The 26,850-nt window shown below is 51.0% G+C and overlaps 1 protein-coding gene and 1 non-coding gene across 2 annotated transcripts in view; both read right to left on the bottom strand.

Annotated features, from left to right (window-relative positions):
* The window catches only part of CFAP251 (cilia and flagella associated protein 251), a 69,729-nt gene that overhangs the window by 30,790 nt on the left and 12,089 nt on the right, over nucleotides 1–26,850 (bottom strand). Inside the window, exons 7-11 of the mRNA XM_060249357.1 lie at nucleotides 24,203–24,247; nucleotides 18,145–18,362; nucleotides 8,221–8,412; nucleotides 6,030–6,277; nucleotides 4,505–4,656 (exon numbers count right to left, since the gene is read on the bottom strand). Coding sequence (XP_060105340.1) covers nucleotides 4,505–4,656; nucleotides 6,030–6,277; nucleotides 8,221–8,412; nucleotides 18,145–18,362; nucleotides 24,203–24,247 — 855 coding nt within the window. The remainder of the gene's footprint in view (nucleotides 1–4,504; nucleotides 4,657–6,029; nucleotides 6,278–8,220; nucleotides 8,413–18,144; nucleotides 18,363–24,202; nucleotides 24,248–26,850) is intronic.
* TRNAT-GGU (transfer RNA threonine (anticodon GGU)) lies at nucleotides 25,311–25,382 on the bottom strand. The gene has a single exon. It is a non-coding gene; the product is annotated as a tRNA-Thr (tRNA).

Genomic DNA, 26,850 nt, shown 5'->3' with positions numbered 1-26,850 from the left:
ACATGGGGCCTGGGGGCCTAATCAGGCCCCCGAGCAACTGGCTGTCATCTGCTTCCTTCTCCTTCTCTCTTGCTTCCTTCTGCATCACAACTTGCTTTGCAAGGCTTGCTCAACCCCACAGCAAAGCTACTGAGCCAAGCCTCTTCTTGGAGAGCCAGTTTGGTGCAGTGGTTAAGTGTGCGCACTCTTCTCTGGGAGAACCGGTTTGATTCCCCACTCCTCCACTTGCACCTGCTAGCATGGCCTTGGGTCAGCCATAGCTCTGGCAGAGGTTGTCCTTGAAAGGGCAGCTGCTGTGAGAGCCCTCTCCAGCCCCACCCACCTCACAGGGTGTCTGTCTTCTGAGAGCCAGTTTGGTGTCGTGGTTAAGTGTGCGGACTCTTATCTGGGAGAACCGGGTTTGATTCCCCACTCCTCCACTTGCACCTGCTGGAATGGCCTTGGGTCAGCCACAGCTCTGGCAGAGGCTGTCCTTGAAAGGGCAGCTGCTGTGAGAGCCCTCTCAGTCCCACCCACCTCACAGGGTGTCTGTTGTGGGGGAGGAAGGGAAAGGAGATTGTGAGCCGCTCTGAGACTCTTTGGAGTGGAGGGCGGGATACAAATCCAATATCTTCTTCTTCTTCCTTCTATTGGCTGAGGCTCCTTCCCCTCCTGGTCCCCTAGGAAAGGAAGGAAAGAGCCAGAGCTTCCTTTGCCCAGTTCCCTCGATCCCATGGGAGAAATAGAAAGAAAGCACCTATAAGACAAACAAGTGCTAATGTTTTAAGCATGTTGTATTTTAATTTAAAAAAAAAATCTTTAATCGTGGTTGTCTGTGTCTTTAAAAAGTTTATATCTCTGCTACCTAATTTTAAATAGGCCTGGCCTGACACGGCCCGGCCTGACACATGGCCCGGCCTGACACGGCCCAGCCCGGCAAAGTCTCATTTATGTCAGATCCGGCCCTCATAACAAATGAGTTTGACACCCCTGTCTAACTTGTCTTCAGGCGTCCTGTTTTTGCTACTTTTGCGCCTGGTATTAGCCATCCAATTTACTACTAGAAGCCAATGTTCCCTCTACACTGTGGAGTCTTGTGAGCAAGAATTCTGCCTGGTGAGCCACTGGCATTACAGTTGTGAGCGACGGCATCAATCATTGTGCTCTGGGGCCCTTTTTCCTGAGCTGAGTCAAAACAGGTGTGAGCTGGAGGCTAAAAACCTGTGAGCTGGCTCACGTCAACTCAGCTTCGAGGGAAGACTGCTAGAGACTGTGCATGTTGAGAGATGGCATCCCTTGCCACAGAGAACCACAAGAACTGGGACAGAAAGATGACGCGCAAAGCACCCGCCCTGACTTGGATGGCCCAGGCTAGCTCAGTCTCAGCAGGTGGGCTAGGTCAGCCCTGGTTAAGAACATAAGAGAAGCCATGTTGGATCAGGTCAGTGGTCCATCCAATCCAACACTGTGTCACACAGTGGCCTAAAAACCCAGGTGCCATCAGGAGGTCCACCAGTGGGGCCAGGACACTAGAAGCCCTCACCCTGTTGCCACCCCCAAGCACCAAGAATATAGAGCATCACCGCCCCAGACAGAGAGTTCCAACAATACCCTGTGGCTAATAACTGATGCACCTCTGCTGCAGATATTGATCCAATCCCCTCATGAAGCTGGCTATGCTTGTAGCCGCCACCGCCTCCTGTGGCAGTGAATTCCATGTGTAATCACCCTTTGGGTGAAGAAGTACTTCCTTTTATCCGTTTTAACCTGACTGCTCAGCAATTTCGTTGAATGCCCACGAGTTTTTGTATTGTGAAAAAGGGAGAAAAGTCCTTCTTTCTATATTTTCTCCATCCCATGCAGAATCTTGTAAACCTAGGGTTTTCATGTCCCTCCGCAGTCGCCGTTTCTCCAAGCTAAAGAGCCCCAAGCGTTTTAACCTTTCTTCATAGGGAAAGTGTTCCAACCCTTTAATCATTCTAGTTGCCCTTTTCTGATCTTTTTCCAATGCTATAATATCTTTTTTGAGGTGTGGTGGCCAGAATGGCACATGGTATTCCAAATGAGACCGCACCATCGATTTATACAGGGGCATTAGGATACTGGCTGATTTGTTGCCCTGTATGTTGTGAGCCGCCCTGAGCCTGCCCTGGCGGGGAGGGTGGGATACCTTGATCAGTTCCGCAGGGCCTGCAAGACTACCCTCTTTAACCTTGCATATTCGGACGGCTGAAGAAGGCTGTTAACTAGGATCCGCTAATGCGGTTCTAATCAAAGACTTATGCCGCTGTGTAAACTGTATAGATTGTATAAACTGACAGAACTAGCGTCAAACACCATTGACACTGTCAGACTAAGTTATTTTAATGTTATTGACTGGTTTTTAATGTTGTTAAACTTAAAGTTTTATATTGTTAAATTTAAAGGTTTTATTTATTATTGTATGTTTTAAGAATGCTGTTAGCCGCCCTGAGCCTGCCTAGGTGGGGAGGGCGGGATACAAATAAAATTTATTATTATTATTATTATTATTATTATTATTATTATTATTATTATTATTATTATTATTATTATTATTCAATAAAAAGTATTATATTATTGTTTTCAGTTCCCTTCCTAATAATTCCCAGCATGGCATTGGCCTTTTTTTTATTGTCAGTACCTGGATGGGTGCCTTCAAGGAAGCCTCCTGCCTCTGCGTAGAGACCCTGCAATGGCAAACCACCTCTGCTTCTCACTTGCCTTGAAAACCCTGTGGGGTTGCTGTAAGTCAGCTGTGACTGGGTGACACTTTCCGTTGCCCCACAGCAGCCGCAGTTCCACGGGTGTCTCTGTGTGCGCACATCAGTGCTCCCTCTAAGCTGAGGTAGCGTGAGCTAGCTTACGGGGGGGTGGGTTGCCTCCAGCTCACACGTTTGTGTCTTAGCTCAGGAAGGGCGGCCCCAGAGCAAACGTATTCGATGCAGTAGCCAAATCGCTCGCTCATAACTTTAATGCCAGCAGCTCATGAAGTAGAATTTTTGCTCACAAGGAAAGGAAAGGAAAGGTCCCCTGTGCAAGTACCAGTCATTTCCGGCTCTGGGGTGACGTTGCTTTCACAAGACCCCACAGCTTAAGGGAGTCGAAGTATTTTATGGTTGTAGCCGTAGGCCATAACAACCCAGCCAAACCCCCAAAGTATACAGTTTGCTTCTAAAACTTAAAAAATAATAATAAAAAATACATTGCAGCATACAGTACCATGAACAAGATTTAAAACCTATATAATAAAACTACATGACAGCAAGAGGAGGAGGAGAAGGAGGGAAAAAATGACGACAATAACATTGGATTTGTATCCCACTCTGCACTCTGAATCTCAGAGTCTCAAAGCGGTTTACAATCTCCTTTCCCTTCCTCCCCCACAAGAAACACCCTGTGAGGTAGGTGGGGCTGAGAGAGCTTTTTACAGCAGCTTCCCTTTCAAGGACAACTCTGAGAGAGCTATGGCTAACCCAAGCTCATTCCAGCAGCTGCAAATGGAGGAGTGGGGAATCAAACCCGGTTCTCCCAGATAAGAGTCTGCGCACTTAACCAATACACCAAACTGGCCCTTTCAAAGACAACTCTTGTGAGAGCTATGGCTTACCCAAGCCCATTCCAGCAGCTGCAAATGGAGGAGTGGGGAATCAAATCCGGTTCTCCCAGATAAGAGTCCGTGCACTTAACCACCACACCAAACTATAACTTGGCCAAAATTCTTGTATGGGTGGCTGTAATTATCTCTTTCCTTATTTTTATTGCTAAAAAGATGAAAGTAGCCACCTGAAGGGCAACATCTGGAATGGCACCAGCCAATACAAATTAAATACATTCCTCAGCCTAGAGGAGCATTGGTGTGTGTGCCTGGAAGTCGTGGCTGACTTCCAGTGACCTCTAGTGGGCCTTAGACATTTCAGAGAGGTGGCCTAATATTTGCCTGCCCCCGCCTCCTGACTGCTGGTATTTCAAGGACGTCTCCCTTCCAAGTACTTGCCAGAGTCAGCCCCGCCTGGCTTCTGAGATCTGACGAGATCCGACTTGCCTGGATTATCCATGCCTGGGCCTTAACCACACTCCTGCAGCAGCTGCGACGTATTAACATGGAACAATTGAACATGTATTTCTATGATTTCCCTGGTATAGTTTAGCCCGTACTAAATATATTCTCCCTTGGGTTAAGGCTAAACCAGGACTAACAGAGGCTGCTCAGGTAATCTGTCTCCTCTCAGATACCAATCAGAATATCACAGAACAGGCAGCTAAGTTTTGCAACACTTGTCTCAGTATTAGAAAGGCATAGGCCTCTTGATTTTATTGATACTTTTTATTAATTTTACTATCCTGTTTTAACCACTGATAATTTTGCCGTTCGATGTTTAAATTTGTCTAATTATTAGGCTTTTTGTTGGCTTTGCACCGTATAAATGAACTGACGGACTGATTGGCATGGAAGTGACCCCCCCCCCCACCCACACACACACAAAAACCACCCCAGAACACTCACTGCAGTTGCCAGGTACTGGGAATCGTGTGAGAAGCTCATATGAATGATTGCGCCTTTGGAGTATCTGAAAGGCTCCAAACTCTCGTTTTCCAAGGATATCGAATCCAGGATGCAGACAGTTCCGTCGGCAAATCCAACAGCCAGCAAGGATCCTAAAACGCACACAGAGGACATTGGCCGGTATTACTCACGCCATCTGCAGGAGCCGGAACAAATACAAATTTATTTCAGAATGAGAAAGGACTCTCAGCTGGGGTCGTTTTGTAGAAAACGAGGTGCTGGAGCTCATTAGCCCAACCCATTTGCATCTGCCAGGCACCCCTGACATCTCCGGAAGGCGCACTAAATTATATCGGCTCAGCATCTACCTTAAAAGGCTTCTTGAATTAGAATTGTCAGAATAAAGCCTTACTCCCATCATACTTTTTAAATGACTTTCTCCTATGTGGCCACAGTAGCATGAGGAAGATTTCCATTTGTCTGCTTGAGATGTTTTGGTTGTCTTCCCATTTTTTGTGGGGGGAAATATTGGAAAGTTCATCAAATCTTAAGAGTTCAGCAAAATTCTCACAGAGGGTTTGAACAACGGAACCCAGAAGCAAGTATTACTGTGGAGGGGGAGTGTAAGAAAGAAAGAGCACAATAAAATTTTAATTCTGCTCCTGTGAGCTCTTGCTCAAAATGAGGCCTGACTCACAGAGGGGCTTTGCACTGAGCTCAAAGATCTAATTGGATAGGGAGAAGAAGATGATATTGGATTTATATCCCGCTCTATACTCTAAGTCTCAGAGTGGTCAAAATCTCCTTTACCTTCTTCCCCCACAACAGACACCCTGTGAGGTGGGTGGGGCTGAGAGAACTCTGACAGAAGCTGCCCTTTCAAGGACAACTCCGACAAGAGCTATGGCTGACCCAAGGCCATGCCAGCAGCTGCAAGTGGAGGAGTGGGGAATCAAACCCGGTTCTCCCAGATAAGAGAGCTCTGGCTGACCCAAGGCCATTCCAGCAGGTGCAAGTGGAGGAGTGGGGAATCAAACCTGGTTCTCCCAGATAAGAGAGCTATGGCTGACCCAAGGCCATTCCAGCAGGTGCAAGTGGAGGAGTGGGGAATCAAACCCGGTTCTCCCAGATAAAAGAGCTATGGCTGACCCAAGGCCATTCCAGCAGGTGCAAGTGGAGGAGTGGGGAATCAAACCTGGTTCTCCCAGATAAGAGAGCTCTGGCTGACCCAAGGCCATTCCAGCAGGTGCAAGTGGAGGAGTGGGGAATCAAACCTGGTTCTCCCAGATAAGAGTCCGCACACTTCACCACTACACCAAACTGGAGGGGCTGGAGTGATGCTGCTTTGGAACTAGCCCTGCCAACGTGCTTGCTGCTGCCCCCAAGCGACATTTGCTGGATCTGCATGTCACTCTTGCAAAAGAAGCCATTGAATCCAGAGCTCACTTTGTTCCACTGTCAGTAGAAGAACCCTCCCCCCCCCCCCACGTTTCCCACACTGAGGAGCGATGCTGCAAGTCTCTACCGTCGTGGTTGTAGCAGAGGCTCTGGATATTCTGTCCCTTAAAGATCCGGCTCACGAGGTACTTGCTGAGGTTGTAGTCCCACACTTTCAAGAGTCCGCAGGCACTCCCCTTGGCCAGGAGAGGCTTGGCCGGGTGGCAGGCGATGGCGTGGACGGGACACTTGGGCTCCTCCAGGCACTTGGTCACCTGCGTCTGCTCGGTCATGACGTGAACCACCACCCCGTCGAAAGTGGAGAGGATGAAGTTCCTGCACCGGGCGGGGGGGCGGGGAAGAATCAGGATGGCCAGGGCTCCTAGCAGAGCTGGACCTCTGCAAGCATGATCAAGGCATTTTTTTTTAAATGTCTCATCAGGTTCAACCCTTACCCGGAGAACTTCTGGGTGGGTGGGAGAGAGAACAGTTAAGAAAGGATGAATTAAAATGGGCAAGGCAAAGAAATGGCTTGCAAAAAGGTACTTGTGTGCAGGGCCGGATCTAGGGGGGGGCAGAGAGGGGTGCTTTCCCCAGGCGCCACTGGAGGGGGGGGCACCAAATTGGGTATGGAGTCCATTCTATTCTATGGGCCCGTAAGGTAAAATGAGCCCATAAGGTGGCCCCATTTTTTAATTTTGGCCCTCCCCCTCAAAAAACATGCAGATCCGGTCCTGCTTGAGTGTTGACCTGGGGCATGGAAGGCTCGCCTTCAAATTGCCAGGGAACAAAGCTTTACAAAAGAAAGCAGCGGTTGTAGAATAACTGGCAGAAATATCGTAAAATAGAAAGCAGCCCTGCTATTTTTAAATAAAACTGGATTCCCGCATGCACCGTGAGGATTTCAATGACTTTTCATGCAAACACAAAGTTCACAGCGTACAACAATGAATCGATGAACCCACTGATTAGTTTTTGTCAGCTGTGAACTTTGTGTCTGTACGAAAAGTCATTGAAATCGGGTTCCGTTTAACAACCTGACTACTGAAGAAGGACAGAATTGAAACATCTTGAATTATCTAGAAGGGGCATCTGTATTGTATGAAGGCTGTAAAGATTTCCTGATCCCTCTTTTGGACAAGATTTTTGCACATGAAATGACTGTAAAACAAAGCAGTAGACAAGTGCGCCTTTAAGTTCTTAGAATGTAAGCTTTTGTTTGCTCTTAAGCAGACTTCATCAGACAAAATGGGAATGGAAGCAGCAATTCTTAATATAAGTGGGCAGTGTAGAATCATGGGAATGTTTTTAGCAGGTTAAAAGAATCACAAATAGGGATCTGTGTTTGTTAGTGTTAGGACAAAGCAGGGCTGAAAAAACACTGGAGGCTGATAAAAAGCAGACTGCTGCTGTAGGTGCGAAGTGCCATAAATCTAGGTAACATTCTGGCTTTGTCAGTTTAAATAGAGGGCATGGTTTCTCAAGAGATTACAATATCCATTACACAGATCCCTATTTGTAATTCTTTTAATCTACTAAAACATCCCCATGATTCTACGCTGCCCACTTTTATTAAGAATTGCTGCTTCTATTCCCATTTTGTCTGATGAAGTCTGCTTGAGAGCATACGAAAGCTTCCATTCTGAATAAAACTTAGTTGGTCTTAAAGGTGCACTTGTCTACTGCTTTGTTCTACACACACACACACACACACACACAGAGGAGAAAGCAGTAGCCAAGGGGCACCTTTTAGACCAACTAAGTTTTATTCAGCATGTAAGCTTTCCTGTGCATTTTTGTCTGATGAAGTCTGCTTAGAGCACACGAAAGCTTCCATTCTGAATAAAACTTAGTTGGTCTTAAAGGTGCACTTGTGTACTGCTTTGTTCTATTGCTTCAGACCAACACGGCTGCCTACTGGGATCTATGAATTGACTGTGTGATGGACCTTAATTTTCTGGAGGCTTGTAAGAGAAAAAGGTTGATCCTGTGATTATATACACCGGCTTGTGATAGAATGTTATGTTGGAATTGAATGTATTAACTCTATAACTATAAAAAAGATTGTTTCTTAGTGGTTTCCTATACGGGGCTTGCACAAGACAACTCCCTGGCAAGTTGTCCTTCATTTTGATTACTGGGATGCAGTGGCAGGAACACCTTTTGGGGGTTTCCCACAACACTGACATTTCTGGAGCCCGTCCTAGGTGTGCCAAATACCTGTCCAAAAGATACATTTGAATTTTTTTTTTGGGGGGGGGGAAATCAGCAGTTCTCACCTGATAATTAAGGGCTGGCCTGATAAGGTGCAGGAAGTGGGAAACTGGGAGGCATTCAAGGGACACACAGGTGTCTTGGAAAAGGAAATAGACCGGATGGGCCCCAGTTTGAACTGGCTGTACCAATGCAGAAGCTGCAGGGATCCGTCGTAGAATTTGATGTGGCCTTTGACATCACAGGTTACAATCGTCCTGGAAAAGAAAGACGAGCTGTTGTGGAGATCTGGTACAAGGCTGGGGTCCGAAGAATACCGGTACCAAGTAGCATGATGATATCACCGGGCCAGTTTCATCACTGAAATCATTTGCAAGCCTTTGGCTCCAACAGAGCTCTTCATCAAATGGAACAGAAAGAAAGTTAAGTAGCAACTCAGAATATATCTGACATTGGAGCGAGTAGGCTTCCTCTGCAAAGAGCACGACACGCACGTCTCCACATCAGAATAAAACAGGGCTGCCAAATAGGGTTCCCCTGCCTGGGAGGTTCCTAACCTGCTGGTCCAAATTGGAAACAGTAGGTACCATAGAGTTTTCCCCTCTCAAATGGCTAGAGCGTCTGGGAAAACCACAGTTTCCCTGGGAATGCCTAGAGCAGCCGCACAGGGACATTGCTGGCGCGATGACGTCACTTCCGGGTGATGTCATTGTGTCACACGCACGCTTTGCTCGCACACGAAAGTCCCCCGTTGCAGGAAGCAGCAGACTTGGCAACCCTAGAATGAAATTATGCTCTTCCTACAAATGTAAGTGGCTGCCTTACTGAGTCACACCACTGCTCCCTCTGGCTCAGTATTGCCCACTCGGACCAGTGGCAGCTCTCCAGGGTCTCAGGAAGAGGAAGGTGTTTCCCAGCACCTGCTTTTGCAAGGTGTGGCCTCCACCCCTGAGCGGTGCAGAGGGCGGGGATCTTGGTCAAAGAAACCCCCCTTTTTTTTTAAAGCACAAACCTATAATTCTCAGAGTAGAGGGTAACCCAGTGTTTTCAAGCTCAATTTGTCCTGTACTCTCTCTGGAAAACTCATGCAATGGATATTTTCTTTGCCTGGAAGGCCAATTCTGTGACACAGGATTCCCATGACACAAATGTTGCTGAACAGGAAACACTGGGGCACCCACTGAGATACGATCGTGTGTGATGCTGCCGCAGCTTTCGAGTGAAAATGTCACATGGGTCTAGGGTTCCCAAGTCTGGGATTGAAAATACCTGGAGACTTTGGGGGTGGATCCAGGAGAGGGCGGGGTTTGGGGAGGGGCCTCAGTTTGGTGTTTTGGTGTAGTGGTGAAATGTGCGGACTCTTATCCAGGAGAACCGGGTTTCATTCCCCACTCCTCTGCTTGCACCTGCTGGAATGGCCTTGGGTCAGCCATCGCTCTCTTATCTGGGAGAACCAGGTTTGATTCCCCACTCCTCCACTTGCACCTGCTAGCATGGCCTCAGGTCAGCCATAACTCTCATAGGAGTTGTCCTTGAAAGGGCAGCTGCTGGGAGAGCTCTCTCAGCCTCACCCACCTCACAGGGTGTCTGTCTCCAGAGAGCCAGTTTGGTGTAGTGGTTAAGTGCGCAGACTCTTATCTGGGAGAACCGGGTTTGATTCCCCACTCCTCCACTTGCACCTGCTGGAATGGCCTTGGGTCAGCCAGAGCTCTGGCAGAGGTTGTCCTCGAAAGGGCAGCTGCTGTGAGAGCCCTCTCCAGCCCCACCCACCTCACAGGGTGTCTGTTGTGGGGGAGGAAGGGAAAGGAGATTGTGAGCCTCTCTGAGATTCAGAGTGGAAGGCGGGATATAAATCCAATTTCGTCTTCTTCTTCTTCTGTAGTGTATCAGTAAATAATATGCGACCGGGCGCAGGGGCAACTGGGCCGTCCCAGAAGCCCCAGCGCAGGGCGCGAATCTCCCCGCCTATCAACAGCTGTGGCGGGAAGTTCAACGGGTCAGGATTGGCCTGACCAACCCTGTAGGCTGTACCGGGGATTGTATATAAGTGGGACCCGGCCCGCGTGTTCTCTCTCTTGCAACGTGCTCCTAATAAACAATGTTGCCCTACTCTCGTCTCCGCCTCGAGTACGTTACACTGGCGACGAGGATGGGATCCTAGCCTATCGGCTACGACGGAGATCTTGGGCAACGAACGACCGGTCACGACCGCCGCCGCCACCATGGCCAACCAGGGCGGAATCACCGGCTACCTCGAGCCCTTCGACCCTGCAAATCCAGAGGGCTGGGAGTCCTACTCGGAACGGGTCGAGTTCTACCTCCGGGCCAACAAGATCACCGACGCCGGAGCAAAGAGGGATGTTCTCCTGAGCGTATGCGGGCCTGCCACGTTCGAGATCGCAAAGGGTCTCTCGGCGCCCGCCCGCCTGGCGGAGAAATCCTACGAGGAGATCATCAGACTCCTCAGGGGCCACTTCTTGCCGCAGCCCTCACGGGTGGCTCACAGATTCCTGTTCCACAGGAGGGACCAGGCGGCAGGAGAATCGGCCGCCGACTATCTGGCAGCCCTCCGCAAGATCGCCGGGAACTGCAACTTCCCCCAGCTGGAAGACACCCTGGCCGACCGATTCACGTGGGGCCTCCGCGACGAGAGGCTCCAGCAGAAGCTCTTCGCCAAAGAAGAGCTCACCCTCCAGAGCGCCTTCAGCGAAGTGGTGGCGTTCGAGAGGACCTCCAGGACCTTTCCCAAGACCCGGTCCGACGCCGTCCACCACGAGGAGCTGGACCACGACCGCATGGAGGAGGGAGAAGCCTACCAGCTGCGTCGCCCCGCCGGCCCACCCAACAGAGCGGCCCAACGCCCCCGAGCGGCCGATCGACCACCGGCGTCGGAGAGGGTTCCGGCCACCAAGTGCACCAGCTGCGGCGACTCCCACGATCGGAGAGACTGCCAGTACCGGACCTGGGACTGCCGGAGCTGTGGGAAGACCGGCCACCAATTGCGCCAGCTGCGGCGACTCCCACGATCGGAGAGACTGCCAGTACCGGACCTGGGACTGCCGGAGCTGTGGGAAGACCGGCCACATCGCCAGGGCTTGCCGGGCCAAGCTCAACCGCCGGAGGCCGACCACGCACCACGAGTCAGCGGAGTCCCACTCAACAGACTCCACGTCCCTACAGGTACTGAACTTGCCCCTCGCCACCCCCGATAAAATTAAAGTGGCAGTCCTCATCGAAGGGAACCCCTGCCAAATGGAGGTGGACTCAGGTTCCTCCATTTCCCTCATAGCGGAGGAGACCCTGAGGGAACTGTGCCCCCGGCAGCGGCTGCAACTACGGCCGGCGAACTTCATACTCCGGGACTTTCAGAAGAACCCGGTGCAAATCGCGGGGTGGGCGCGGGTGCAAGTCGAGAGGGGGTCCTTCTACGGGCCGCTGGACATCCTGGTGGTAAAGCGCCAACTTGCCACCCTGCTAGGGCTGGCATGGTTCAAACCCTTGGGGATACGCGTGGAGGGGGTGGGGCAAACCTTAACGCCCAGCGGGTTCGGGGAGATTTGCAAAGAGTTCCCCGAAGTATTCGACGGGTCCCTGGGAAGCTACAAGGGGCCGGCCATCTCCCTGCCCCTAGACCCCACGGTCAGGCCGATTCGGCTCAAGGCAAGGAGGGTTCCGTTCGCCTTGAAGCCCAAAATAGAGGCCGAACTAGACCGCCTCACAGCCCAGGGAGTCCTGGAGCCAGTGGACTACGCCCCCTGGGAGACCCCCATCGTAACCCCACTAAAGCCAAACGGGGAGGTGCGGATCTGTGCAGACTACAAATGCACGATAAACCGGGCACTGCAGGATAACCCCTACCCAGTGCCGGTGGTGAGCCACGTCCTGGCTGCACTCGCGGGGTCTAAAATCTTCGGGAAGCTGGATCTGGCCCAGGCCTACCAACAGCTCCCGGTAGACAATAAGACGGCCGAGGCCCAGATGATAGTAACGCACAAGGGGGCCTTCCGGGTGAGGAGGCTACAGTTCGGGGTAAGCGTCGCTCCGGGGATCTTCCAGAGTATAATGGACGCTCTCCTTAAAGGGATCCCCGGAGTCCAGCCGTTCTTCGATGACGTTTTAGTCGCCGCCCCGGACCCCGAAGAATTCGGCAACCGCCTAAGAGAGGTGCTCCGCCGGTTCCAGGCTGCGGGGCTCAAAGTCAAGAGGGAGAAGTGCCTGCTGGGGGTTCCGCGGGTGGAGTTCCTGGGGTTCGCCGTGGACGCAGCGGGAATCCACCCCACGGAAGAAAAGACACGGGCCATCGTGCAAGCTCCGGCCCCCACCTGCAAAGCAGAGCTACAAAGCTTCTTGGGGGTCCTTAACTTTTATCACTCATTCCTCCCCCACAAGGCAGCCCTAGCAGAGCCCCTTCACCGCCTACTGGATAAAAAAGCCCCTTGGGTTTGGGGCAAACGACAAGCCGCCGCGTTTCAGGCGGTCAAGGACGTTTTGGTGTCCAATGCGGTGCTCCACCATTTTGACGAGGGCCTCCCCGTCATCTTGCCGTGCGATGCGTCGCCGTATGGGGTGGGAGCAGTCCTGGGGCACCAACTCCCGGACGGGAGGGAGGTGCCGGTAGCGTACTACTCCCGCACACTGACACCGGCAGAGCGCAATTACGCGCAGATAGACAAGGAGGCTCTGGCGATCGTGGCGGGGGTCCGCAAGTTCCATGAGTATCTGTACGGGCGGAGGTTCACCATAGCCACGGACCACAAGCCCCTCTTAGGTCTGCTGGCCCCAGATCGACAAACCCCCCAAATTCTGTCACAGCGCGTGTTGAGGTGGAATCAATTCCTCAACTCCTACACTTACACACTGGTACACCGGGCCGGCAAGGCTATGGGTCACGCAGACGCGCTCAGCCGCTTGCCGCTTCCGGAAATGGGTCCGGACCCCGCCCCCGCACACCAGGTCATGCTGATGGAAAGCCTCCCAGAGCCGCCCCTTCACGCAGCGGAGGTCGCCAAGGCCACCCAGAAACATAAGACACTTGCACGGGTGCTCGACTGGGTGGTGAGGGGGTGGCCAGAGGGGAACATGGGGGAAGATTTCAAACCCTATAAGGTCAGGAGGGAGGAACTAGCGGCCCACAAGGGGTGCCTACTATGGGGAAGTAGGGTGGTGATTCCGCCCCCGCTGCAAAGGCGTGTTCTAGAATCCCTCCATGAGACCCACCCCGGAATAGTTCGCATGAAGGCCCTGGCCAGAAGCTACGTCTGGTGGCCGGGAATGGACGGGGAAATAGAGAGTTGGGTCCGCAGGTGCCAGACGTGCCAGGAGTCGCGGCCCGAGCCTCCCAGCGCCCCCGCCACTAGGTGGGAGTCCACCAGGAAACCATGGTCGAGACTCCACCTCGACTTCGCGGGGCCATTCCAGGGGCAGATCTTCATGATAATTGTGGACGCCTACACCAAGTGGCTCGAGGTCATCCCCGTAGGGTCCACCTCGTCCGCAGCCGCAATCCGAGCATTACGCAGGGTCTTAAGCACACACGGTATCCCGGACACCATAGTCTCGGACAATGGGACCGCGTTCACGTCCGCAGACTTCCAGGCGTTCCTCCAGCGATACCTTATTAGGCACATAAGGTCGGCCCCCTTCCACCCAGCCACCAACGGTCAGGCAGAGCGGATGGTCCGCACCACCAAGGAAGCCCTGGGCCGTATTGTACAGGGAGACTGGGACCACCGATTAGCGGCATTTCTATTCGACAATAGGATCACCCCCAACCCGGTCACAGGGGTTAGCCCGGCCGAGCTCCTCATGGGACGAAAGCTCATAACCCGGCTGGACAGACTACACCCTGACCGGGCGTCAGACACCCGCGAGAGCCCCGAGGTCCGGGATGCAGTCAGGGGTTTCTTCGCGGGCGACCCGGTTTACGCCCGGAACTACGCAAGGGGGCCCAATTGGGTGGCGGGCCGAGTGCTACGAGTCACCGGGTCCCGCCACTACGACATATCAACTGAGGGGGGCCAGGTACTACGGCGGCACATAGACCAATTGCGGCGCCGCACGCTACCAGAGGAACTGGCGGACACAGAAGAGGCAAGAGCCGGAGAGGAGCTAATCGGGGACCGACCGGAGGACGCGGCCCCAGCACCCCTAACGCCGGCCCAGGTAGCACCGGAACCGCCAGAGCCCGAAGGTGCCGAAGAACCAGTCCGGCCGCCACCGTCCACACCAGGGTCCCCCGCAGCATCAGATGCGGTGGCGGCGCCTCCCCCACAGGACCTCCCCAGACGGTCCACCAGAGAGCGCCGACCTCCCGCATATCTGCAAGACTATGTTCATTAATCAGGGGGGGAGGGGTGTAGTGTATCAGTAAATAATATGCGACCGGGCGCAGGGGCAACTGGGCCGTCCCAGAAGCCCCAGCGCAGGGCGCGAATCTCCCCGCCTATCAACAGCTGTGGCGGGAAGTTCAACGGGTCAGGATTGGCCTGACCAACCCTGTAGGCTGTACCGGGGATTGTATATAAGTGGGACCCGGCCCGCGTGTTCTCTCTCTTGCAACGTGCTCCTAATAAACAATGTTGCCCTACTCTCGTCTCCGCCTCGAGTACGTTACATCTTCATAACAGAGTACAGTGCCATAGACGTCCACCGTCCAAAGCAGCCATTTTCTCCAGGGGAGCTGATCTCTGCTGGCTGGAGATCAGTTGTAAAAGCAGGGGCTCTCCAGGCACCACCTGGAGACTGGTAATCCTACATGACAGCTCTACTGCAACACAAGAAGTCGGATTAGTTTTATCGCGGGACCCAGCCAGCCAGAGAACAGTCCTCCTTTAGTCTGTACGGTGGCGCCCTCTACTGGTTTCAATAGGGAGAAATTCCCATAAAATTTGCAGGGTGACCCTTTCGGGTTATTATTTTTGCTTTAATAAGACTATGAGAGAGGGGAAGATTGGGAGGCTACAGGTAGCCATATTGGCCTGTGGGGGAAAAAAAATCCCAAAACAAAAATCAGGTAGTATGTTTTACTGGGACCAACCCAAATAGCCAAAAAGAGTGAGGGGAGGTGATCAAACAGTGGGGAGGGGGTGCTAGTTAATCTTTTCCTCACAGGTGCTTTTCCCAGCACAGTTGCCAACCTCCAGGGGGGTAAAAACAAACTGGAGAGAGGACACCCTGGAGTGTGAATGAAAACAACCAATAACTATGCTATCTTCTGTAACAATAATACAATAATTAACACTATACATCAAATATAGAAATTCTTGTAAAAAGAAGTCCCGACGTGCAGGAAGTCGACTTGGCCAGTTCGGCTTCGATTATTCTTCTGGCGTGAAAAACTGGAGACTTTCCAGTCCCTTTAGGGAAAGGATGAATTATCCCTGCAGTCTTGGGAACGCCAGTAAAAACGTTTTGTAATTAACATCGAACTTTCATGTCTTTCATGAACCAGTTTTTCATGGACCATCCTATGCCGAAAGAATAACCGAGGAGGAGTGTAGCTTCAAAGAAGATGCTTTCTTAAAAAGATGTCTCTCTAGATTTTGATGTGGCCGCATTGAAGCTACGCTCCTCAGGAGCACCCACCTTGTGAATTCCAGTTGGACTATTTCCAAGTTTGGACTTATATCTTTTAATTTGGAGACGGGTGTTTTTTTGGCCCCCTTGGGGTTTTCTGTTACTTTAAAAGGCCCAAGCACCGCCGGCCTCTATCGTTATTGTATTGTTTACTGCGTGTTGTACACAATCCTTATAATATATTTTTGCAAACTGAATGATGGTGTAATACTCGGTGGCTTTGATCAGTTGACTCCAGGAGAAAAGGGCTGCTTTGGTGGATGGACGATTTGGAACGACGTTCCCGCTGAGCTTTGCCCCATCCCCAAGCGCCGCCCTCCCTGAGCTCCACCTCCAAATCTGCAGGAATCTCCCTACCTGGAGCTGGCAACCCTATGACACCTCCCCACCTGCAGGGGCACAGGTGCTGGCTCTGTGTCAGCAATTCGCATTTTCTCCCCAGCAACGTAGCCACCCCACCCCACCCCAGCCTCTGAAGGGGGCAGTCTGTGGCGAGGAGAATTGGATTTAGACCCCTTCACTGGGAGTCTCAGAGCAGCTTACAGTCTCCTTTCCCTTCACACAATAGACACCCTGTGAGGGAGGTGGGGCTGAGAGAGCCCTGAGAGAACTGCTCTTGAGCAGAACAGCTCTGAGAGAACTCGTGGCTGACTCAAGGTCACATCAGCGGGTGCATGTGCAGGAGGAGTGGGGAATCAAACCTGGTTCTCCCAGATCAGAGCCTGCACCAGTGTTCCCTTCCAAGCTGAGTTAGCGTGAGCTAGCTCACAGATTTTTAGCCTCCAGCTCACCGATTTTTGTCTCAGATCAGGAAAAAAATGGTCCCAGTTTCACTCCATCTAAGTAAATATTTCTGTTTTCACTGTGCAATTATACATTATTACAGAAAGAGGGAGGGAGAGAGCATCAGACAAGAATCAAAGCTGCCTTGAGTTGCTGGCACAACATTTGATTTATTTCCTTTTTTAACTTATCTTTGATCATAATAAACTGAAGTACTATACTATATTTTAAAAGAAATTGACCCCGGAGCACACTAGTTGATGCAGTAGCTCACAACTTCCATGCCAGTAGCTCACAAGATTCTGCAGCTTAGAGGGAACATTGGTCTGCACTCTTAACCACTACACCAAACTGGCTCTCAAGTGTATTGGAGCGTCATCAAATCAGGATGTAATGCTCAGGCCTCAGATTCAGCAGGAGCTCACAGGAGCGCCACTCCAGAACCTTTCTGAGGGTTCCCCCCTCTTCCTCCCCAGCTACCTTGTCCATTGAATAGTAGGTGCAGCTGCATAACAATCCCTGGATTAGGAGAGTGGGCAGCCAGCCAGCCACCAGGGGCTTTGCCACACCCCCAGCAGCCTTCATTAACCCCTGGAGAAGCCCACGCCACCCTTTCTCCACTTCTTATGTGGTTTTGGGCAGCAAGTGGCTTGCTGGCCTTTTGACTGGGGGGGGGGGTGGCCCAGAAGAGTGAGGCCTGCTTGGGCTGGCTGGATTTCTAGCCAGCCCAAGCAGGCCTCGCTCGCCCAGGGCTCTCCTTTCTTGCATTGGGTTGCTCTTGGCTGGGGTGGGCATATGCTAATGAGTTATGCTAATGAGCCCCATCACCTATTTTTTTACAAAATGACCCCTCGACCCCTCGTTATGGTTAAGTGTGTGGACTCTTATCTGGGAGAACCAGGTTTCATTCCCCACTCCTCCACTTGCAGCTGCTGGAATGGCCTTGGGTCAGCCATAGCTCTGGCAGAGGTTGTCTTCGAAAAGTCAGCTGCTGGGAGAGCCCTCTCAGCCCCACCCACCTCACAGGGTGTCTGTTGTGGGGGAGGAAGGGAAAGGAGATTGTGAGCCGCTCTGAGACTCTGCCCTGTAAGCTTTTGGAGGATTGGCTAGTTTGGTGTAGAGGTTAAGTGTGCGGACTGTTATCTGAGAGAACCGAGTCTGAATCCCCACTCCTCTCTTGCAGCTGCTGGAATGGGCTTGGGTCAGCCACAGCTCTCTTATCTGGGAGAACCAGGTTTGATTCCCCACTCCTCCACTTGCAGCTGCTGGAATGGCCTTGGGCCAACCATAGCTCTCGCAGAGCTGTCCTCGAAAGGGCAGCTGCTGGGAGAGCCCACTCAGTCCCATCACCTCACAGGGTGTCTGTTGTGGGGGAAGAAGGTAAAGGAGATTGTGAGCCGCTGTGAGACTCTGAGATTCGAGTGGAGGGCAGGATATAAATCCAAAGTCATCGTCGTCTTCTTTTCGTTATGCTTAATGGAAGGTTGGCAGTGTGAGGAGTAAATGATGTGCAGGAGCACAGCAGCCATCTCATTGAGGAGTATAAAAAAGGGCCAACTTCCCCCGCCACGTACACAAGCCTGAGCCGGACATTATCCAAAGGGGATGGTTCAATAGGATCAAGGGCTCACTTGTCCATGATGGCCAAGGTGGTGATCCCTTCTTTCTGCAAGTGCACGAGCTTGATGGCTTTCATGTTGAAGGGCTTGGCGGGCGTGGCGGCGGACTTGGAGGCCAGGCTTGCGACGTCCCAGACCACCAGCTTCCCTTCCAGGGTTCCGGTGACTGCTTGTTCAGTGCTGAAGTGGAAAAGGGACTGGCTAAGGACGCCCACTGCCTTGTTGAATGTCTGGAGAAGAAGAAACAAAGGAACACAGTCAGCACATTGTGACATCGCATAGCCAATTGCCATAAGGACATAAGAGAAGTCATGTTGGATCAGGCCAATGGCCCCTCCAGTCCAACTCTCTGTGTCACATAAGAATATAAGAGAAGCCATGCTGGATCAGGCCAGTGGCCCATCCAGTCCAACCCTCTGTGTCACATAAGAACATAAGAGAAGCCATGTTGGATCAGGCCAGTGGCCCATCCAGTCCAACATTCTGTGTCACATAAGAACATAAGAGAAGTCATGTTGGATCAGGCCAATGGCCCCTCCAGTCCAACTCTCTGTGTCACATAAGAACATAAGAGAAGCCATGCTGGATCAGGCCAACGGCCCGTCCAGACCAACACTCTGTGTCACATAAGAACATAAGAGAAGTCATGTTGGATCAGGCCAATGGCCCCTCCAGTCCAACTCTCTGTGTCACATAAGAATATAAGAGAAGCCATGCTGGATCAGGCCAATGGCCCATCCAGTCCAACATTCTGTGTCACATAAGGACATAAAGAAGCCATGTTGGATCAGCCCAATGGCCCATCCAGACCAACACTTTGTGTCACAAAAGAACATAAGAGAAGCCATGTTGGATCAGGCCAATGGCCCATCCAGACCAACACTCTGTGTCACACAGTAGCCAAAAAAAACAAGTGCCATCAGGAGGTCCACCAGTGGAGCTAGAAGCCCTCCCATTGTGCCCCCTCCCACAAGCACCAAGAATACAGAGCATCACTGCCCCGGACAGAGAGTTCCAACAATACGCTGTGGCTAACAGCCACTGATGGACCTCTGCTCCATATGTTTATCCAATCCCCTCTTGAAGCTGTCTATGCTTGTCGCCGCCACCACCTCCTGTTGCAGTGAATTCCATGCGTTAATCACCCTTTGGGTGAAGAAGGACTTCCTTTTATCCATTCTAACCCGACTGCTCAGCAATTTCACGGAGTGCCCACGAGTTCTCGTATTGTGAGAAAGGGAGAAAAGTCCTTCTCCCTCTACCTTCTCTATCCCATGCAGAATCTTGTAAACCTCTATCATGTCGCCCCTCAGTCGATTCCCCGCCATGCTTTCTGGTGACCCTGAAGTGAGGGGAAGGGCCTCCAAACCAGGGGACCCCCTGCCCCATCCTGGGGATCAGTAACCCTAAGCATAACTCCCAGCTGGGAAAAAACTGAAGGGAAAACAAAACAAGGAGGGGCATTAACCTGCTGCATGGTTTTCGGCATTCGTGACTTATTATTTCACTCACAGTCTGCCATTCGCACCAAGACTCAGTAGCAGGGCTGCTGTTTGTTACCACATAGGGTTGCCAAGTCCAATTCAAGAAATATCTGGGGACTTTGGGGGTGGAGCCAGGAGACTTTGGGGGTGGAGCCAGGAGACATTGGGGGTGGAGCCAGGATCAAGGCTGTGACAAGCATAATTGAACTCCAAAGGGAGTTCTGGCCATCACATTGAAAGGGACCGCAAACCTTCCTTCCTTAGGAAATAATGAAGGATAGGGGCACCTTCTTTTGGGGCTCATAGAATTAGACCCCCTGGTCCAATCGTTTTGAAACTTGAGGGGTATTTTGGGGAGAGGCACTAGATGCTGTACTGAAAATTTGGTGCCTCTATCTAAAAAAACAGCTCCCCCAGAGCCCCAGATACCTGCGGATCAATTCTCCATGAGTTTCTATGGGAATAAATCTTCATAGGGAATAACGGAGTTCCCAGCAGACATTTCCTTCCCCCCCCCCCCGCTTTCTGATGACCCTGAAGCGGGGGGAGGGCCTCCAAACCGGGGGATCCCCTGCCCCCACCTGGGGATTGGCAACCCCATCACCACATGTAATTGTGAAGCAGCTCTCCCCAAAGAACAGCACTGCTTCAGACAAGTGAGGGTTCTTCCCACATAAAGAAACCAAAGGGTGTAAACTGACCCCCTCATCATCCCCCACGCCTCCAAAAATGGCCGGATGGGAACTGCATACGCTCCAGGAAATGGGGAATATAAAGAGCTGTTGTAAAAGGTCATTTAATAAGGAATTTGTTAAATCAACAATTAAATTTGTGCTTATTATAGGCATAAGCTAAATTAGATAAACTTGCTGTTGAGACAGTCTTGAAAGAAATTTTTTTTATCATCTGGCTATATTTAATTTGTGTCTAAGAAGAACAGTTCAGATTTATATTGCTTTACTGGTTATTAAAAGAATTAATCTTGGGTTTTTTTTAATCCTGGTAAAAGTCGTAAGGAAAGTAATATTTAAGGAGATTTCTATACTTGTAAGTAGAAAGATTTGAGTATTACATTCAGAGGTGAAATCATAACTGAGATATTTGCACTGGTTTCTGTTTATTTTTTCCCATTCTGTAAAGCTCCCTTTTCTCTCCTTTTCCCTCTTCCTATGTATTATCTGCAATGCTTTTTTTGTTGTAGTGTAAACCAATAAAACTTTTTTAAACGGTAAAAGGTCAAGGCAGTCCCCTGTGGAAGCACCAGTCGTTTCTGACTCTGGGGTGACGTCACATCATGACGTTTTCATGGCAGACTTTTTACAGGGTGGTTTGCCACTGTCTTCCTCAGTCCTCTACACTTTCCCCCCAGCAAGCTGGGTCCTCATTTCACCAACCTCGGAAGGATGGAAGGCTGAGTCAACCTTGAGCCTGCTATCTGAACCCAGCTTCTGCCAGGATCAAACTCAGGTCATGAGCAGAAAGCTTCATCTGCAGTACTGCAGCTTTACCACTCTGCGCCATGGGGCTCATTTAAAGACTTTAGGAAAGGAAAGGTACCCTGTGCAAGCACCAGTAGTTTCCGACTCTGGGGTGACGTTGCTTTCACGTTTTCACGGCAGACTTTTTATGGGGTGGTTTGCCATTGCCTTCCCCAGTCATCTACACTTTCCTCCCAGCAAGCTGGGTACTCATTTTACCGACCTCGGAAGGATGGAAGGCTAGGTCAACCTGGAGCTGGCTACCTGAACCCAGCTTCTGCCAGGATCAAACTCAGGTCATGAGCAGAGAGCTCAGACTGCAGTACTGCAGCTTACCACTCTGCACCACGGGGCTGTTAGAAAAGTAAAGGTAGTCTATGCAAGCACCAGTTGTTTCTGACTCTAGAGTGACGTTGCATCACGACGTTTTCACAGCAGACTTTTTACGGGGTGGTTTGCCATTGCCTTTCCCAGTCCTCTATACTTCCCCCCACAGCAAGCTGGGGACTCATTTGACCGACCTTGGAAGGATGGAAGGCTGAGTCAACCTGGAGCCAGCTACCTGAACCAGCTTCCGCCGGGGATCGAACTCAGTAAAGCTGCAGTACTGCAGTCAGAGGGCTCTGACTGCAGTACTGCAGCTTTACCACTCTGTGCCACAGGGCTGTTAGAAAAGTAAAGGTAGTCTATGCAAGCACCAGTCATTTCTGACTCTAGGGCGACATTGCATCATGACGTTTTCATGGCAGATTTTTTACAGGATGGTTTGCCATTGCCTTCCCCAGTCATCGATACTTTCCCCCCAGCAAGCTGGGTCCTCATTTTACCGACCTCGGAAGGATGGAAGGCTGAATCAACTTGGAGCCGGCTACCTGAACCCAGCTTCCGCCGGGGATCAAACTCAGGTTGTGAGCAGAGGGCTCTGACTGCAGTATTGCAGCTTTACCACTCTGCGCCATGGGGCTCTAAAAGAGCTGCTGACAGCCTGACAAAGGATGAAAAGTGGGAAAGGGGAAATTAGCTTGTTCAAGTCCCACAGAGAAATCCTAGAGGGGGAGATTTTGGGGTGAGGGTGGAATTTCCCAGTTGCTCCCCTCCCCTACAAGAACTCGTGGGCATTTGATGAAATTGCTGAGCAGACAGGTTAAAACAGATAAAAGGAAGTACTTCTTCACCCAAAGGGTGATTAACATGTGGAATTCACTGCCACAGGAGGTGGCGGCGGCCGCAAGTATAGCCACCTTCAAAAGGGGTTTAGATAAAAATATGGAGCAGAGGTCCATCAGTGGCTATTAGCCACAGTGTGCGTGTATATTTAAAAAATTTTGCCACTGTGTGACACAGAGTGTTGGACTGGATGGGCCATTGGCCTGATCCAACATGGCTTCTCTTATGTTCTTATGTTCTGTGTGTGTTTCCAGCCTGTTCGAGTGATTGCAGAAATTTAAAAAAAGAAGAAATGTTTCTTTTAAGAGTCAAGGGATTTATGTCTGGGACAGGAGCACGGAAGGGATGTCACGTTACAAGTCTGAACCAGGCTCAGAAAAGTGACACTAGAACCGTGGAGGACGGCTGGCATCTTCTCCTGGTTTGGGCCTCTGCAGCACCAGTGCAGGAAGCAATGAATGTGCCTCACTTTGACTACCAAAATACCTCAAACCACTGGCCTGGTTGTATGAGAAGACTTTGCAGGCTCATTTTGGAGTTTCTGATCAGAAGAAGAAGATGACCGCAGATTGAGAGCCAGTTTGGTGTAGTGGTTAAGTGTGCGGACTCTTATCTGGGAGAACCAGGTTTGATTCCCCACTCCTCCACTTGCACTTGCTGGCATGGCCTTGGGTCAGCCAGAGCTCTGGCAGAGGTTGTCCTTGAAAGGGCAGCTGCTGTGAGAGCCCTCTCAGCCCCACCCACCTCACAGGGTGTCTGTTGTGGGGGATGAAGATAAAGGAGAGAGTTTGAGCTGCTCTGAGACTCTGAATGGAGGGCAGGATATAAATCCAATATCCTCCTCCTCCTTCAATTAATACCCTGCCCTTCTCTCTGAATTGAAGTGGCTTACAATCTCCTTTATCTCCTTCCCCCACAACAGACATCCTGTGAGGTGGGTGGGTCTAAGAGAGCTCTCCCAGAAGCTGTCCTCTCAAGGACAACCTCTGCCAGAGCTATGGCTGACCTAAGGCCATTCCAGCAGCTGCAAGCAGAGGAGTGGGGAATCAAAGCCAGTTCTCCCAGATAAGAGTCTGTGCACTTAACCACTAGACCAAACTGGCGAACATAAGAGAAGCCATGTTGGATCATTTCAATGGCCCATCCAGTCCAACACTGTGTCACACAGTGGCCAAAACGCAGCTGCCATCAGGAGGTCCACCAGCAGGGCCAGAACTCCAGAAGCCCTCTCCCTGTTGCCCCCCAAGCACCAAGGACACCACAGCCCCAGACATAAGAATATAAGAGAAGTCATGTTGAATCAGGTCAATGGCCCATCCAGTCCAACACTCTGTGTCACACAGGGGCAAAAACTCAGGTGCCCTCAGGAGGTCCACCAGTGGGGCCAGAACCCCAGAAGCCCTCTCACTGTTCCCCTCCAAGCACCAAGAAGACAGAACATCCCTGTCCCAGACATGAGGTCATACTGAATCAGGTCAATGGCCCATCCAGTCCAACACTCTATGTCCCACAGTGGCCAAAACCCAGGGGCCATCAGGAGGTCCATAAGTGGGGCCAGAACTCCAGAAGCCCTCCCACTGTTGCCCCCCAAGCACCAAGAAAACAGAACATCCTGCTCCAGACATAAGAGAAGCCATCTTGGATCAGGCCAATGGCCCATCCAGTTCAAAGCTCTGTGGCACATGGTGGAACAAAACCCAGGTGCCATCAGGAGGTCCATAAGTGGGGCCAGAACTCCAGAAGCCCTCCCACTGTTGCCCTCCAAGCATCAAGAAGACAGAGTATCACTGCCCCAGACACAGTGTTCCCTCTCTACCGTGTGCCTAACAGCCATTGATGGACCTCTGCTCCATATGACCAAGCCCCACAGATTCCTCGCTGCAGAATCCGAATACTGTGGAAGGATGTGTGAATTGGCCCGTATCCCATGTTCATACTCACTCTGTCTGACAGGTGGGGAGCGTGGCACTGCAAACTGTTGCCTTCCTGAGGAGCAATGGAGGAAAAAAGGCATGACCAAAAAGGGTCGATTTGCCTGAACGCCAGTTACCCACAACCAGGCATGGTACCAGTCCTTTTTTATAAGGCAGCAGAGAGACCATTCACAAAGGGTTATGACAACGAGCGATGAAAAGAACTGAGGAAGAACAAAGATTGCCATAGATTTTGGGTCCAGCGTTCCCTCTAGGCTGAGTTAGTGTGAGCTGGCTCACAGTTTTGAAGCCTCCGGCGCACACATTTTTCTCTTAGCTCAGGAAGGGTGGCCCCTGAGCAAACTAATTCATGCAGCAGCTCACAACTTGAATGCCAATAGCTCATGAAGTAGAATTTTTGCTCACAAGCTTAGAGGGAGCATTGCTGGGGACCCCAACATGGCGCCCACACCCTGACAAGAGGGTTTTTTAGAAAGGAGGGAAGGCCAGGCTCTGGTTTGCCACTAAAGGTCTGACTGGCTACTAGGGTTGCCAAGTCCCCTGTGTGTGCGCGACACAATGACATCACCCGGAAGTGACATCATTGCACCAGCGATGTCGCGCACGGCTGCTCTAGGCATTTCCAGGAAAACTCTATGGTTTTCCCAGACGCTCTAGCAATTTGGAAGGGGAAACTCTATGGTACAATAGGGGGAGGTTCCCCCTGCCGGGCCAATGTGGGCTGGCAGGTTGGGAATCTCCAGGGCGGGAGAACCCTCACTCAACCTGGGGGCTCTGCAGCCGTATTGGCTACGCAGATTAAAATAACATTGTTTTGGTAGTGGCTGCCAGCACGTCTGTTATATTGAACATATGAAGCTGCCTTCTACTGAATCAGACCCTTGGTCCATCAAAGTCAGTATTGTCTTCTCAGACTGGCAGCGGCTCTCCAGGGTCTCCAGCTGAGGTTTTTCACACCTATTTGCCTGGACCCTTTTTTGGAGATGCCGGGGATTGAACCTGGGACCTTCTGCTTCCCAAGCAGATGCTCAGCCACTGAGCCACAGCCCCATTCATGGCTCTCCAGGATCTCAAGCTGAAGTTTTTCATGCCTATTTGCCTGCATCCTTTTTAGTTGGAGATGCCAGGGATTGAACCTGGGACCTTCTGCTTACCAAGCAGATGCTCTACCACTGAGCCACAGCCCCATTCATGGCTCTCCAGGGTCTCAAGCTGAGGTTTTTCATGCCTATTTGCCTAGACCCTTTTTATTCTCTCTAATACCTCTTCTCAGGAGAGCAGGGCGGCTCAGGGTATTTTCTAAATTATCTTTTCTCTCCCCTGCACTTGGGCTTCCTCTGTGTGTGAACAGAGGGAACAATGGCAACACAGCATAAACCACAACTGTGGTTTACTTTTCTTAAAAAGTCAACACAAAGACACCTCCCCACTCCTACTCTGCAGCCCCACAGAAGTCTAAAAAACAACTGTGTCAGAAATACATAACGCCTGTGACAAATTTACAAAAGTCTATATTATATTGTGCAAAAGCATCCAAAATTCATTCCAAAGATGTAAATCACATAGAGAGCATAAAGTCCCAAACAAAGACACAGTTCCCAAGGATGACTCTGGAAAATTCCAAAAAGTCTATGAGTGCTACTACTCAGAAGTAAATGCCAAACTCTATGCTCTCTATGTGATTTACATCTTTAGATAGAGTCCCAAACAAAAACACAGTTCCCAAGGGGGCCTCCGGAAAATTCCAAAAAGTCTATAAGGAGTACTACTACTCAGGAGTAAATTCCAAATGGAGTCCTTCCACCGGCTTCTCTCAAACACCCATATTATATATATTTTTAATTGAAATATATAATATGGGCATTTGAGAGAAGCCGGTCTGAGGACCTTGTCAGTTGGCTTGTGAAGAAGCTGCAAATGCAGCGGAACGCGGTTAAGCTGGTGATTGCGTGAAGGCAAGACTTGCTCCTTTGGAAGCCGACATCATTGGAAGGACTCCGTTTGGCATTTACTTCTGAGTAGTAGCACTGGACTGAAGACAGTCCAGCAGTTCAGCTACCTGGGGTGCATCATCTCCTCAGATGCCAAGATCGACAAGGAGATTGACAACAGGCTGGCAAAGGCAAACCGTGCATTTGGCCGACTGCACAAAAGAGTGTGGAGCAACAAGCATCTGAAAAAAGGCACAAAGATCAATGTTTACAAAGCGGTTGTGATGACAACCCTCATCTACGGCTCCGAATCGTGGGTTTTATACCGTCATCACCTGCGACTCCTTGAGCGCTTTCATCAGCGCTGCCTTCGCACCATCCTCAACATCCACTGGAGTGACTTTGTGACCAACACTGAAGTCCTCAAGAGGGCGGAGGTTACAAGCATCGAGGCACTGCTGTTGAAGACGCAGCTGCGCTGGGCAGGGCATATTTCTAGGATGGAAAACCACCGCCTTCCCAAGATTGCTCTGTATGGCGAACTTTCCACCGGCCATCGAAATAGAGGGGCACCAAAGAAGAGGTACAAGGACTCCTTGAAGAAATCCCTTGGCACCTGTCGCATCAACCATCACCAGTGGTCTGACCTAGCCTCAGATCGCAAAGCATGGAGGCACACCGTCCACCAGGCTGTCTCTTCCTTTGAGAACGCACGCATAGCTGG

Source organism: Heteronotia binoei, chromosome 11, assembly GCF_032191835.1.
Source record: "Heteronotia binoei isolate CCM8104 ecotype False Entrance Well chromosome 11, APGP_CSIRO_Hbin_v1, whole genome shotgun sequence".
Lineage (NCBI taxonomy): Eukaryota > Metazoa > Chordata > Lepidosauria > Squamata > Gekkonidae > Heteronotia > Heteronotia binoei.
This window is presented reverse-complemented; position numbering and strand designations above follow the sequence as displayed.